This window comes from Ursus arctos, unplaced genomic scaffold (assembly GCF_023065955.2).
Source record: "Ursus arctos isolate Adak ecotype North America unplaced genomic scaffold, UrsArc2.0 scaffold_2, whole genome shotgun sequence".
In the NCBI taxonomy this organism is placed as follows: domain Eukaryota; kingdom Metazoa; phylum Chordata; class Mammalia; order Carnivora; family Ursidae; genus Ursus; species Ursus arctos.
The window spans coordinates 26362034-26376806 of record NW_026622874.1 but is presented as its reverse complement, the minus strand read 5'-3'; the positions used below and the strand labels follow the sequence as shown (position 1 = coordinate 26376806).

Sequence of the window (14773 nt, the reverse complement as noted above, 5' to 3'; positions counted from 1 at the left end):
ATCACTGGATTGGAGAAATGGTCCCATTGCAGTGGCCATTGCCTTGAAATTCAAAATAGCACTGAGATTTTCTACCATTTTAGGGATACATTATAATTCTGGGCTTCCAGATTTTTACGGGGCATTATATAACTTTATATACAGCCTTTCTACCTTAGAAAACCTGTATTTACCACTATTCCAAAGAAGTGAAAAAATATAAATTGACTGATAGCATTGTATGAAATAGTGGAAAGAAAGGGTCCTAGTGAGAAGGAGATCTTTTCTGGGGCAATATTTTCTTTCTTTTTTTTTTTTTAAATTTTATTTTAATGATTTTTTATTATATTATGTTAGTCACCATACAGTACATCCCCGGTTTCCGATGTAAGGCTCGATGATTCATTAGTTGTGTATAACACCCAGTGCACCATGCAATACGTGCCCTCCTTACTACCCATCACCAGCCTATCCCATTCCCCCACCCCTCTCCCCTCTGAAGTCCTCAGTTTGTTTCTCATAGTCCATAGTCTCTCATGTTTCATTCCCCCTTCTGATTACCCCCCCTTTCTTTATCCCTTTCTTCCCCTACCGATCATCCTAGTTCTTATGTTCCATAGATGAGAGAAATCATATGATAGTTGTCTTTCTCTGCTTGACTTATTTCACTTAGCATTATCTCCTCCAGTGCCGTCCATGTTGTAGCAAATGTTGAGAACTCGTTCTTTCTGATAGCTGAGTAATATTCCATTGTATATATGGACCACAACTTCTTAATCCAGTCATCTGTTGAAGGGCATCTCGGCTCCTTCCACGATTTAGCTATTGTCTGGGGCAATATTTTCATGAAACTACTTTTGTAAAGCCAAAATAAAGGATTCCTAAAATTCTGAGTTGCGAAGTGTTCTCTTTATTTTTACATGTAGGACATCTTAATCTCTTTTAAAGAATTAGGTACTGTAGCTTTTGCTTTAAAACTAGTTTTTTTTTAAATATTTTATTTATTTGACAGAGAGAGAGACAGCCAGCGAGAGAGGGAACACAAGTAGGGGGAGTGGGACAGGAAGAAGCAGGCTCATAGCGGAAGAGCCTGATGTGGGGCTCGATCCCATAACGCCAGGATCACGCCCTGAGCCGAAGGCAGATGCTTAACCACTGTGCCACCCAGGCGCCCCATAAAACTAGCTTTTTGTTATGAGTTCTTAGTCCTGTATGCCTTGGAAATTTTTTATGTTACTACATTATTTGACACATAGTAGGTGGTCATTAAATATTTTGATAAACAATTTAGGACTATCCTATTTGCTGTCTTTCCTTTAAGTTTTAACTGGTTGCTTCAAAAAAAAAATAACGTTAGGAAAATAGTGTTATGGGTAATATCGTCACTGTGTTAAAATGGTTTAGTATCTTAGAATTCATAGTTAATGATTTTTTTTTTATTTTTGAAGGCACAGCAGCAACGCCATGAAAGAGACCTGGCCCTTTTGAAATTGAAGGCTGAACAAGAGGCTTTGGAGTGTCAGAGACAATTAGAAGAAACCCGAAACAAAGCAGCTCAGGTACTTATGTTTGCAGCAGGCACTGGTTCTTTAAATCTAAATTTGTATCTTTGAAATCACTTTAGTATTCTTTTAATTATATAGGAGTAAAAAAGATATAATAATGCTTTAGTACATTATGCCATGTGCGTTAATTTCATGTCATTTGACTCTTGTAGCCATCCTGTGAGTTAAGTTAGTCAAGATTTATCCCCAATTAGAGAAGTGGAAGCTGAGGTACATAGTAGTTACTTGTCTAAAGAAACATCAACTTGTGAATGGTGGAGTTAAAAATTAAACTCCTGCAGGAATTTTAAGACTCTAAACTCTAGATTTTAAGACATGAAATCTAGGTAATAGTCAAGTGTGTTGTTTTACAAGGCATTTGAACCATGACACAATTTTAAAATTAAAGCTAATTTGGGGTGGGGAGAGACTGAGACATAACAGAAGTTCTCTTTTTACTCCCTTTTATTTTCAGGTCCATGCAGAATCCTTACAGCAGGTGGTCAAATCACAAAGGGAAGCAAATGAGGTCCTGCAGGAAGCAACTTGTAAAATAGCCACTCACCAAGCAGACACTGCTCGCCTCACCACAGATGCAGCTCGCCAAATCTGTGAAGTAAGGCCATTGAAAAACCCTTTTCTTTTTAGTCAGTCTGAGTAGATTTGGTCTTAGCAGTTTCTAATATCTAGTAAATACGTACTTTTGATTAGTGACTCTCAGTGGGAGCCATACGCTATTGAATTAAGAGGCACCGTTTATTACAGGATGTTGTAAATCTGAGTGATACAGAGGCGGAAAAAAAGATGGAGAAGAGCTCTAAATGTCCGCCCTTTTAAAAGATATATTGATTTTATTGATGTATAATTTACAAACAATAAAATATATCCATTTTAAGTATATTGTTTGATAAGTTTTGACAAATATATAGATACAGGTATCTAATCAGAGATAGTTATCCATATCTACATATTTCTGTGTCTTTTCTTATCTGTCTGTCCATCCTTACAAATACCACCATAGTTGAGAAATAGAATACAATTGACTCTTGAACAACATGGGCTTGAACTGTGAGGGTCTGCTTATATGCAGATTTTTTTTACAAATACAGTATAGTACTGTAAATGTAATTTTTCTTCCTTAGGATTTTCTTCTTCTTTTTTTTTTTTTTTTTTTAAGATTTTATTTATTTATGTGACAGAGAGACAGCCAGCGAGAGAGGGAACACAAGCAGGGGGAGTGGGAGAGGAAGAAGCAGGCTCACAGTGGAGGAGCCCGATGTGGGGCTCGATCCCATAATGCCGGTATCACGCCCTGAGCCAAAGGCAGACGCTTAACCGCTGTGCCACCCAGGCGCCCCACCTTAGGATTTTCTTAATAACATTTTCTTTTCTCTAGCCTACTTTATTATAATAATACAGTATAAAATACATATAATGTAGAAGATAAGTGTTAATCAACTGTTTATGTTTTGGGTAAGGCTTCCAGTGAACAGTAGGCTATTTAGTAGTTCAGTTTTGGGGGAATTGGAAGTTATCCACGGATTTCGACTGCTTGTGGATTGGCACCCCTAACCTCCATGTTGTTCAGAGGTCAACTGTATTTCCAACACTAAAAAGTTTCTTCATGCCCCTATCCAGTCCATCTTCGGTCCCAGGAAGCCACTGATCTGCTTTGTGTGAAGATGGTTCCTTTTCACCTACAGTGACGTTAGTGTCTTGTCTTCTGTACCAAGGATAAAGCCAGAGATAGTTTTACTGTTGTCTAAATATGGGATATCATAATCTGTAGATATAGTTTCAGTTTCTTTTAGCAGGTACAATTTAGGATTGTTTATGAAATGATTTTGTTATTGATATTAAGAAGCCAGGAACCTACTGGGTTGGGTACTGTGGGATTGTGCCAATAAGCATAGATTCTTTTAAGAAAATTTCAGACAACATTAACAAAGATTTCAAAAACACTTCAAGTCATCAAGGCAGTGATTGAATGATAATGCAGCAATTGCGGTAGTGGCTAAGAGTAGGGAAAATACCTCACATTGTAGGTCAGAAAACAGATATAGGAAGTAGTAAGGAGTTGATTCTTAAAGAAGATTTATTTTTGGTTTATTATGGCTTATTATATGACTTGAAGATTTTGCTTTAATTCATAGGTTGCTATAGCTAGATGAAACCTTAGAAATCATATGGTCCATCCAACTCTTTATTTTTATAAGGAAGCTTTTGAGACTTAAAGAATCTAAATGCCTTACCCACAGTGTTTTACCTATTATGTCAGAATTTACTTGCTCTTAATACAGTGATCTTTCGAAGACACTGTGCTACTTCTCAGTTTTCTTTGATTTTTTTTTTTCACATCTACTTTTGCCTTGTGTGTGTTCTTATTTAGATGGCAGAATTGACTCGAGCTCATATCTCAGATGCCATCACTGCTTCAGGAGCTCCCCTGGCAACGCTATATGACCACCAACGACAGCATGCTCCAGACTTTGTGAAACAGCTGAGGACCAGAGCTGAAATGGATAGGTTAATATTCAGTCGTTCAGCAAATATGCAATGAGTATCTACTATATCCCAGGCACCGTTGTGGGTACTGGGAATATAGTTATGGGCATACAGTGTAGTGGGAAAGATCGATATTGTAATCAAATATTCACTTAAGTGAATGAACACTTACAAACTGAGACAAGTGTTATGAAAGAGCATATATCACTGAGATATATAACAAAGGAATTTGGATAGCCTGGGAGTACAGCACCATCAGAGAAGATTTTCCCAAGGAAGGAAAGTTTATGGGGAGACCTAGTGGGTGAAAAGGAGTCTGTGATGTAAAGCAGATAAAGAATAGGCAGGTCAGTACATACAAAGGTGGGAAGACAAAATGAGGGAAGAATGTGACTGGATGCAGAGAACAAAGGGAAGAATGGTAGGAGATGATGCAGGGATCAGATTATGGTAGGACATTGCAGACCTTGAGGATTTTGGAGTTTGTTCTAGGAACAATGAAAAGTCATTAATTTTTTAGGCAGCCTGGGTGATATGATCATGTTTGTGTGTATTTTTTTACGTCACATTTTGGCTGTCCAATTCATAGATTTTAAGTCCTTATTCACATTTACTGATACTTGGGGTGATTTGTGTTTATTTCTCATAAAGCAAAAGATATTCTTTTCTATGAATGAATGCCTTTCTTAAATACTTTATCATAGCGATTTCATAACTTCTATTTATTCGAGATTTTATCTCATATTAATGTTAAATGGCATTTAAAATCCTTCTGTTATGAGAGACTTTAAATGTTTAATCAATTTTTATTCTCTTTGTAGGAAAAGTCAATCTGTGTCACTCTCTCAGAGTAAAGAAGGGACCCTTGAATCAAAGCATCAGAAGTATTCCCCTTCATACGATAGTTATTCTGAGTCTTCAAGATACAAGAATCGTGATCGAAGGTGAGAAAACACTTTGATTTAGTAAAGTGTGATAAATGGCTTAAACATTGCTTTTTTTTTTTAACTTCTTAATCTCATTTCTTTAAATGAAATAGTGTCTTCCCTTCAAAGTTCTGACTTCCCGTATTTGATTAGCTGATTTATAAAATAGTTGTTGCGTAGTAATGTAACTACCATTTGTTGAGAGCCTGCCTGGTACAAGCACCGTGTCAGTTTCTTTTTCCTGCATTTAATCTTCACAACAATCTTCCAAGACAGATACTGTCCTCATTTTATAGTAGGGAACAGAGGCTTGTGGAGTTGCTAAGAAACTCAGCCACGGTCACATAGATAGTAGCACACCAAGGAATTGAACTTTGGTTTATTTGGCTCCAAGGCCTATGTTTATTGTGCATTGCTCTTATAGCATCCATATTTCTTATTACTGTATGTACTAATTTTTATAACTATAAAAGAAGATTGAATTCTTTGTCATTAACATGACATTGAATGCTTGGTATTAACATCTGTAGTTTTCAATTATGGTTCTGTCCGTGGATTAGAAGATTTTCGAAGCTCCTTTTCCAGCATTCTTAGACGTAGGATACCTACATTGTCAAAGTAAAACCTCATTTAAAAAATTAAATCATGAGACTAGGATACCTACATTGTCAAAGTAAAACCTCATTTAAAAAATTAAATCATGAGACTAGGATACCTACATTGTCAAAGTAAAACCTCATTTAAAAAATTAAATCATGAGACTAAAAAACATTACTATGTACTGTATGGTGACTAACATAATATAATAAAAAATCATTATAAAAAAAAAAAACATTACTATGGGGTATTAAGTACCTACTTTATCTCTGGAATTATGTGACTTTCATTTAACCTATACTGACACTTAGTTCATTGAGGCCGTCAGCTGGGTCACTACAGGGGATTCCTCATAGTTTTCCCAACTCTTCCCAAACCATTCCCCAATCTGTTCACTGACCACATGGTAACTAGAATGATTTTTCTAAAATTTCCAGCCAATTTGTTATTCACCTGTTTGAAACCTTCAGTATTCCTTTAGAGCCACTCAGAGCATGAAAGTTCCTTTATTATTGAGGCTTTGGTCCATCTCCAGCCCTGTCTCTTGGCATTTCCCTTCTTATATTCCACTAATTATAACTGCTCCAATGTAATTCTCTAATAAAAGAGCCATGCTCTCTCTTTTGTGCCATTACATATGATATACCTTCTATTTTTTCAATTTAAATTCAATTAATTAACATATAATGTACTATTTCAGATTTAGAGTTCAGTGATTCATCACTCATTAATACCCAGTGCTCATTACGTCATGTGCCCTCCTTAATGTGCATCACCCAGTTATCCCATTCCCCCACCTACCTCCCCTCTAACAACCCTCAGTTTGTTTTCTGTGATTAAGAGTCTCTTATGGTTTGTCTCCCTCTCTGATTTCATCTTGTTTATTTTTCCCTCTCTTCCCCTATGATCCTCTGTTTTGTTTCTTAAATTCCACATATGAGTGAGATCGTATGATAATTGTCTTTCTCTGATTGACTTATTTTGCTTAGCTAATACCCTCTAGTTCCATGCACTTCACTGCGAATGGCAAGATTTCATTTTTTGATGGCTGAGTAGTGTTCCATTGTATGTATATACCATATCTTCTTTATCCATTCATCCATCAGTGGACATCTGGGCTCTTTCCATAGGTTTGGCTGTTGCTATAAACATTGGGGTGCAGGTGCCCCTTCAGATCATTTGTGTCTTTTTGGTAAAATACCTAATAGTGCAATTGCTGGGTCGAAGGGTAGCTCGATTTTCAACTTTTTGAGGAACCTCCATACTGTTTTCCAGAGTGGCTCTACCAGCTTGCATTCCCACCAACAGTGTAAGAGGGTTCCCCTTTCACCAGATCCTCACCAATATTTCTCGTTTCCTGACTTGTTAGTTTTAGCCATTCTGACTGGTGTGAGGTGGTATCTCATGTGCTTTTGATTTGTATTTCCCTGATGCTGAGTGATGTTGAGCATTTTTTCATGTGTTTCTGGGCCATTTGTATATCTTCTTGGGAGAAATGCCTGTTCATATCTACTGCCAGTTTCTTGACTGGATTATTTGTTCTTTGGGGGTTGAGTTTGATAAGTTCTTTATAGATTTTGGATACTAGCCCTTTATCTGATAAGACACTTACAAATATCTTCTCCTATTCTGTTGATTGTCTTTTGGTTTTGTTGACTGTTTCCTTTGCTGTGCAGAAGCTTTTTATCTTGATGAAGTCCCAATAGTTCATTTTTGTTTTTGTTTCCCTTGCCTTTGGAGATATGTCTAGCAAGAAGTTGCTTTGGCCGAGGTCAAAGAGGTTGCTGCCTGTGTTCTTCTCTAAGATTTTGATGGATTCCTATCTCACTTCTGGGTCTTTCATCCATTTTGAGTCTATTTTTGTGTATGCTGTAAGTAAATGATCCACTTTTATTCTTCTGCATGTGGCTGTTCAATTTTCCCAACACCATTTGTTGAAGAGACTGTCCTTTATCCATCCAGGATATTCTTTCCTGCTTTGTTGAAGATTAGTTGACCATAGAGTTGAGGGTCCATTTCTGGGTTCTCTGTTCTGTTCCATTGATCTGTGTGTCTGTTTTTATGCCAGTCCCGTACTGTCTTGATGATTACAGTGTTGTAATATAGCTTGGAGTCTGGAATTGTGATGCCATCAGCTTTGACTTTCCTTTTCAACATTCCTTTGGCTATTCAGGGTCTTTTCTGGTTCCACACAAATTGTAGGATTATTTATTCCAGCTCTATGATAAAAGTTGATGGTATTTTGATAGGGATTGCATTGAATATATAGATTGCTGTAGGTAGCATAGACATTTTAAGAATATTTATTCTTCCAGTCCATGAGCATGGAAGGTTTTTCCATTTCTTTATGTCTTTCTCGATTTCTTTCATGACTATTCTATAGTTTTCTGAGTACAGATCCTTTCCCTCTTTGGTTAGGTTTATTGCTAGGTATCTTACAGCTTTTGGTGCAATTTTAAATGGGATTAGTTCTTTAATCTCTCTTTCTTCTGTCTCATTGTTGGTGTATAGAAATTCAACTGATTTCTGTGCATTGATTTTATATCCTGCCACTTTGCCGAATTCCTGTGTGAATTTTAGCAATTTTGGGGTGGAGTCTTTTGGGTTTTCCACATAGAGTGTCATGTCATCTGTGAAGAATGAGAGTTTGACTTCTTTGCCAATTTGGGTGCCTTTTATTTCTCTTTGTCGTCTGATTGCTGAGGCTAGCTTCTAGTACTATGTTGAACAACAGTGGTGTAGTGGACATCCCTGCTGTGTTCCTCACCTTAGGGGAAAAGCTCTCAGTTTTTCACCACTGAGAATGATATTCACTGTGGGCTTTTCATAGAAGGCTTTTATGATATTGAGGTATGTTCCCTCTATCCCTATGTTGTGAAGAGTTTTAATCAAGAAAAGATGCTGTACTTTGTCAGATGCTTTTTCTACATCTATTGAGAGGATCATATGGTTCTTGTTCTTTCTTTTATTAATGTAGTGCATCACATTGATTTGCGGATGTTGAACCACCTCTGCAGCCCAGGAATAAATCACACTTGTTGTGGTGAATAATCCTTTTAATGTACTGTTGGATCCTATTGGCTAGTATCTTGATGAGAATTTTGGCATCCATGTTCATCAGGGATATTGGTCTGTAATTTTCCTTTTTTGGTGGGGTCTTTGATTTTGGGATCAAGGTAATGCTGGCCTCATAGAAAGAGTTTGGAAGTTTTCCTTCCATTTCTATTTTTTGAAACAGCTTTAGAAGAATAGGTATTAATTCTTCTTTAAATGTTTGGTAGAATTCCCCTGGGGAACCCCTGGGCCCTGGACTTTTGTTTGTTGGGAGATTTTTGATTATTGCTTCAATTTCCTTGCTGATTATGGGTCTATTCAGGTTTTTTTCTTTCTTCCCATTTCAGTTCTGGTAGTTTATACGTCTCTAGGAATGCATCCATTTCTTCCAAATTGCCTAATTTGTTGGCGTATAATTGCTCATAATAGGTTCTTATATCTTAATTGTTTGTTCTTAATTGTTTGTATTTCTTTAGTGTTAGTTGTGATCTCTCCTCTTTCATTCATGATTTTATTTATTTGAGTCCTTTCTCTTTTCTTTTTGATAAGTCTGGCCAGGGGGTTTTCAATTTTATTAATTCTTTCAAAGAACCAGCTCCTACTTTTGTTGATCTGTTCTGTTTTGTTTTTTTTTTTGGTTTCTAATTCATTGATTTCTGCTCTGATCTTTATTAATTCTCTTCTCCGGCTGGATTTAGGCTTTATTTGCTGTTCTTTCTCTAGCTTCTTAAGGTGTAAGGTTAGGTTGTATATTTGAGAATTTTCTTGATTCTTGAGAAAGGCTTGTATTGCTGTCTTTTATTACAGTCTTTGGTTTAAAATCTAATTTAATTTGTCTGATATAAGGATTGCTACCCTAGCTTTCTTTTGATGTCCATTAGCGTGATAAATGGTTTCTACCCCCTCACTTTCATTCTGAAGGTGTCTTTGGGTCTAAAATGAGTCTCTTGCAGACAGCATATTGATGGGTCTTGCTTTTTTTTCCAGTCTGATACCCTGTGTCTTTTGATTGTGCATTTAGCCCATTTACATTCAGAGTAACTATTGAAAGATATGAATTTAGTGCCATTTTCTTACCTGTAAAATCACTGTTTCTGTATATTATCTCTGTTCCTTTCCGGTTATGTTACTTTTGCACTCTCTCTTCACTTAAAGGATCCCAGGTTTAATGATCACAAATTCTTTTAGTTTATGTTTGTCCTGGAAGCTTTTTATCTCTCCTTCTATTTTGAATGACAGTCTTGCTGGATAAAGAATTCTTGGCTACATATTTTTCTCATTTAGCACCCTGAATATATCATGCCAGTCCTTTCTGGCCTGCTAGGTCTCTGTGGTTAGGTCTGCTGCCAGTCTAATGTTTCTACCTTTGTAGGTAATGGACCTCTTGTTCTAAGCTGCTTTCAGGATTTTCTCTTTGTTTCTGAGATTTGCAAGTTTCACTATTATATGTCAAGGTGTCGACCTATCTTTATTGATTTTGTGGGGGGGTCTCTGTGCCTCCTGGACTTGAATGACTGTTTCCTTACCCAGATTAGGGAGGTTCTCTGCTATAATTTGCTCCAATATACCTTCCGCCCCCTCTCTCTCTTTCCTCTTCTTCTGGGATCCCAATTATTCTAAAATTGTTTCATTATATGGTATCACTTATCTCTCAAATTCTCCCCCATGTGATCTAGTAGTTGTTTCTCTCTCTTTTTTCATCTTCTTTATTCTCCATCATTTTTTCTTCTGTATCACTAATTCCCCTCTTCTGCCTAATTTATCCTAGCAGTTAGAGCCTATATTTTTTATTGCATCTCATTAATGTTTTTTTTTTATTTCAACTTGACTAGATTTTATTCTTTTATTTCTCCAGATAGGGATTCTCTAGTGTTTCCTGTGCTCTTCTCAAGCCCAGCTAGTATCTTTATAATCGTTATTCTGAACTCCAGTTCCAACATCTTACTTATATCCATACTGATTAGGTCCCTGCAGTCAGTACTGCCTCTTGTTCTCTTCTTTGAGGTGAATTTTTCCATCTTGTCATTTTTTCAGAAAGTGGTTGCTTTTCTATTTGTGGAGTTGTAGCTATTTTTTTTTGATCTCTGGTTGAGTTCACAGGTGTTCAGAATGATATGCTAGCTATCCAGCTGAATTCCTGGGACCAGACAAAACTAAGGTCTCCTACTCCTCTGCCATCTTGGACTCCTCCAAGATATACCTTCTTCCTAGACCTTCCCCCATCTGTTTCATTTAGTTTATTTTACTCCCCTCCAAGAGTCAGTGTTATCCCTAGTCTGCTTAAGGTATCCCTTCTGTGCTGTCCCACAGCACTCCATATATAACTGTTAGAGACTTTACCACCTCCTATCTCCTCTTCCTTTACTTGTCAGTTATAGACTACATTAGAAATTCTTTGGGGGTCTTCATTTTCATTACCCCAAAAAAGAAGGCCTGTACCCATTAGCAGTCATTTCTTATGCCCTCTCTCCTCTAGCTTCTGGGAACCACTAATCTACTTTGTATATCTGTTCTCTGTGGTTTTGTCTGTTTTGGACACTTCATATAAATGGCATCATACAATGTGTGGTCCTTTGTGACTGGTTCTTTGACTTAACATAATGTTTTTAAGGTTCATCTATCACACGTTATTCTTTTATATGGCCAAAGAATATTCTTTTGCATGGTAATCCCACATTTTATTTACCATCAGTTGATGGACATGGAATTGCTTCTACTTTTTGACTATTGTGAATAGTGCTACTATGTACATTTATGTACAAGTTTTTGTGTGGACTTAGGTTTTCATTTCTTTTGGGTATATACTTAGAAGAGGGATTATTTGGTCATATAACAACTCTTTAATGTTTTGGAAAATTGCCAGACTTTTCCAAAACAGCTGCTCCACTTCACATTCCCACTAAAAATATTAATTTTTTTTACATCCTCACCAACATTTGTTATTATCTCTCTTTTCTGTTATAGCCATCCTAGTGAGGGCCATGCTATACTGCTATCCCCAGAACTTAGCAAAATACCTGGCACACAGTAGTCAGTCTACTACATGTTTACTGAGTGAATGATTGGCACATAACTGCTAAGTGGAATATTTGAGATTAATCTCATATCCTTCAGACTCCAAAGCGCTTGCTGTCTCCTGCATTATATCTTTTACTTATAGCTATATTATATGGTTTGCACTTTCCAAAACATTTATTAAACCAGACAAATAATTGCATAATATTCTGATAAATACTATTATAGAAACATAACAAAAAAACAGTATAAACACAGATAGAGAAGTGACCAAACCTTCCTTGGGAGTGGGAGAAGGTATCCACAAGCACTTTGCAGAAATGATACTTGAACTGAGTCTTAAATTAGGGAGGCAGAACAGTCTTAAATAGGCAGGCAGGGAAGGAAGGGCATTTCAGAAAAGGAGATAGCTTATGGAGAGGATCTCAAAACATGGCTTGTGATTGGCTCTCTCTATGTATATTTAAATGAATGAAAAAACTAAGGAAAGCAAAGGGGGAGGAAGGAAAACACTGATGTTATGCATAACTAATGAATCACTGAGCACTATTGATATACTATATGTTGGCTAACTGAACATAATAAAAAAATAAATAAAATTTTAAAAAAGAGAAAAAAAGGAAAACAAGTCCACTAAACATTTGGAAATTTTTAAGGCTTAAAGTCAGGGGAGGGGCAGAAGTAGTTGATATAGATTTAAGGTTCCATCTAAATGATAAGTAGTTTAAATTACAGAGATGCATAAGATTGCCAAGGGACAGTATGTAGCATAAAAGAGAAAGGGACCAAAAACAAAACACTGGGAATCACCATCATTCTAAGGAAAGCCAGGAAAAGTCAAAGAATAGGAAAGAAACAGAAAAACTGGTTCGGGAGATAGAAAAGCAGGTGAAAGTAGAAACAGGGAGTATAAGAAAGGAAAGTCTTTTACTTAACATGTAATTTTGATATAATTTCAAAATTATCTATCATATAATATATATAATATTTCAAAATCATATATCAACATAATTTCAAAATTATATCAACATTTCTTACAGAAATGTTGTAAGAATAATACAGAGTTCCTAAATATTTTTTATCCACATTATACTAGCTAAAGCACATGGAGCTTTTAAAGGAGATATATATAATATATATAACCATATAATGTTGCAGAAAAATTATCCATTGGATTTGGGAATTCAAGTTTAGGTAGAGGTTGAAAGAACAATTCCAGTAGTGTAGTTGGGATTGAAGCAGATTGTGATAAATTGTGATGTTGATGAAAAGTAAGGAAGTTGAAACAGCCAAATAGAAGCCCCTTTTCCTAGTAGATTGATTTTAAAATGAAAGAAAAAAGGGGAGTGATAGCCTGAGAATAGTGCTTGCTTACTATGACTATTTAAGAGTGAAACCTTCCTCTTTTCTACAACAGTTTCTTCTCAGATTTCTGTCTACTTAGCATTTTATGTTTTATGTTACTTGTTTCATCTTTCATATCTTGATTGTGAGGCACATTCCCCTTGCCAAATAAATTTACTTTGAATTTATGAACCTTATTTTATCACCTTTTTTTTTTTTTTTGGTTTGTTTCCATAATATCTATAAACAGAAGTAGTAGTGGTAGCAGCCGTCAAGAAAGCCCTTCAGTTCCATCTTCTAAGGAAAATGAGAGGAAACTTCATGGTGAAAAGATGGAGAGTTCTATTGATGAACAGGTTCAGACTGCTGTAGATGATTCTCTACGAAGTGACAGTGTACCATCTCTTCCTGATGAGAAAGGTAATGTTCTTGCATGTGTATGTATAGTTATTTTGTCTAGGGAGGCTTCCAGAACCCTTTGAGATATTTGTGACTGAGGTACTTAAAATAATTAGAACATGGTAGTGTGTGTGTGTGTGTGTGTTTGAATCTGATATTAAGTATATCCAGGTGAAACTATTTCAAAGCTATACAGTATCCCAATAACTCTTGCCAATATTTTAAACATTGTGTGTCAAGATCCTAAGGGGAGGAAAAACTAAACCTAGGAGAGCATGCATGTGAATGGAAAATAGATATTTTAAAAAATTATTTTTATATTCTATCATTGATATATAACATAATCATAAAAAAGAATACATTAGAACTTTAAATTTTAAACAATATAAGGATACAATTTCTTATAAATAATGATAACGTTCGATACAGTAACTAAATTAAAACTCATTAGTTACCTCTTCTCAGATCATAAACAAAAGGTGTTTCCCTATCAGATCATGAGTAGTAGATAATATAATGAAGAAAACAGAATTTGGGAGCAAATGACACCTTTAAGAATTTTTTTTAAATGACTAGCTCTTAAGCAGTGTATCTGATTGGTGGCCTATAACTACAGTCTTCAGAGCAGGATGGGCAAGACAGTCTTTAGAGTGCAAGAAGACGTTTAAATAATGATTTTTCTTATCCTTTAAATTTTTTTGGTAAATTTTATAATGAATGTAATTTATGGGTATGGCAGTCTATAGTTAATTAACAATTAACAATTAATACAGATCTTGTTACCCAGAAATAATTAATTAATACAATCTAGCTAATGAATATAGATCTTGTTATGCAGAAGTGGAATGTTGCTATAACAAATACCAAATATGTGGAAGTGGCTTTGGAAATTGAAGGAATTGTTAAACAAAAGGAACCAGAACTTGAAGATTTGGAAAATTCTCAGGCTCTCCCTGTTGTGAAAAATGAAAAAGCATGTTCTGGACAGCACACCAAGGATGTGACTGGACAATCACTCCATAAAAAGGTTATCCAAGTTTGGATGAAAGAACACAGAGATGGGATGAAATACAGGAAGGCTTTCAGACTTCTGGGATTCCACCAGATGAGACGGTAGAGCTAGGCTGTGAACTCATGCCTTATCCTTCAAAAAAAGGGAAGAATGACCCTGAGGGTGATTCAGAGATCAGCAGGGCAGCCACTGCCACCACAGGCCCAGGCATACAGACCCAGATGGCAAGGCTGTCCCCTCATTGATTTTAGAACATGGGGCCACCTCCTTGTTTTCAGTTGTCCAGGTTGCCCTCGCTCATGGCCTCAGGAGCAAAGCACTGCCAGTGGCTGAGAGGATGCTGCTGCCATACAGGGCTGATAAGCAAGGCCACCCCAGTGGGCCTGAGCGCAGAGCAT

General features: G+C 36.3%; 1 protein-coding gene across 4 annotated transcripts in view; it reads left to right on the top strand.

Moving 5' to 3' along the window:
- CEP350 (centrosomal protein 350) overlaps positions 1 to 14773 on the top strand; it is a 150504-nt gene that overhangs the window by 68832 nt on the left and 66899 nt on the right. For all 4 annotated transcript variants that reach the window (XM_044387853.3, XM_026509152.4, XM_044387852.3 and 1 more), the window contains 5 exons: positions 1428 to 1538; positions 1999 to 2139; positions 3913 to 4049; positions 4850 to 4972; positions 13215 to 13384. In XM_044387853.3, coding sequence (XP_044243788.2) covers positions 1428 to 1538; positions 1999 to 2139; positions 3913 to 4049; positions 4850 to 4972; positions 13215 to 13384 — 682 coding nt within the window. The remainder of the gene's footprint in view (positions 1 to 1427; positions 1539 to 1998; positions 2140 to 3912; positions 4050 to 4849; positions 4973 to 13214; positions 13385 to 14773) is intronic.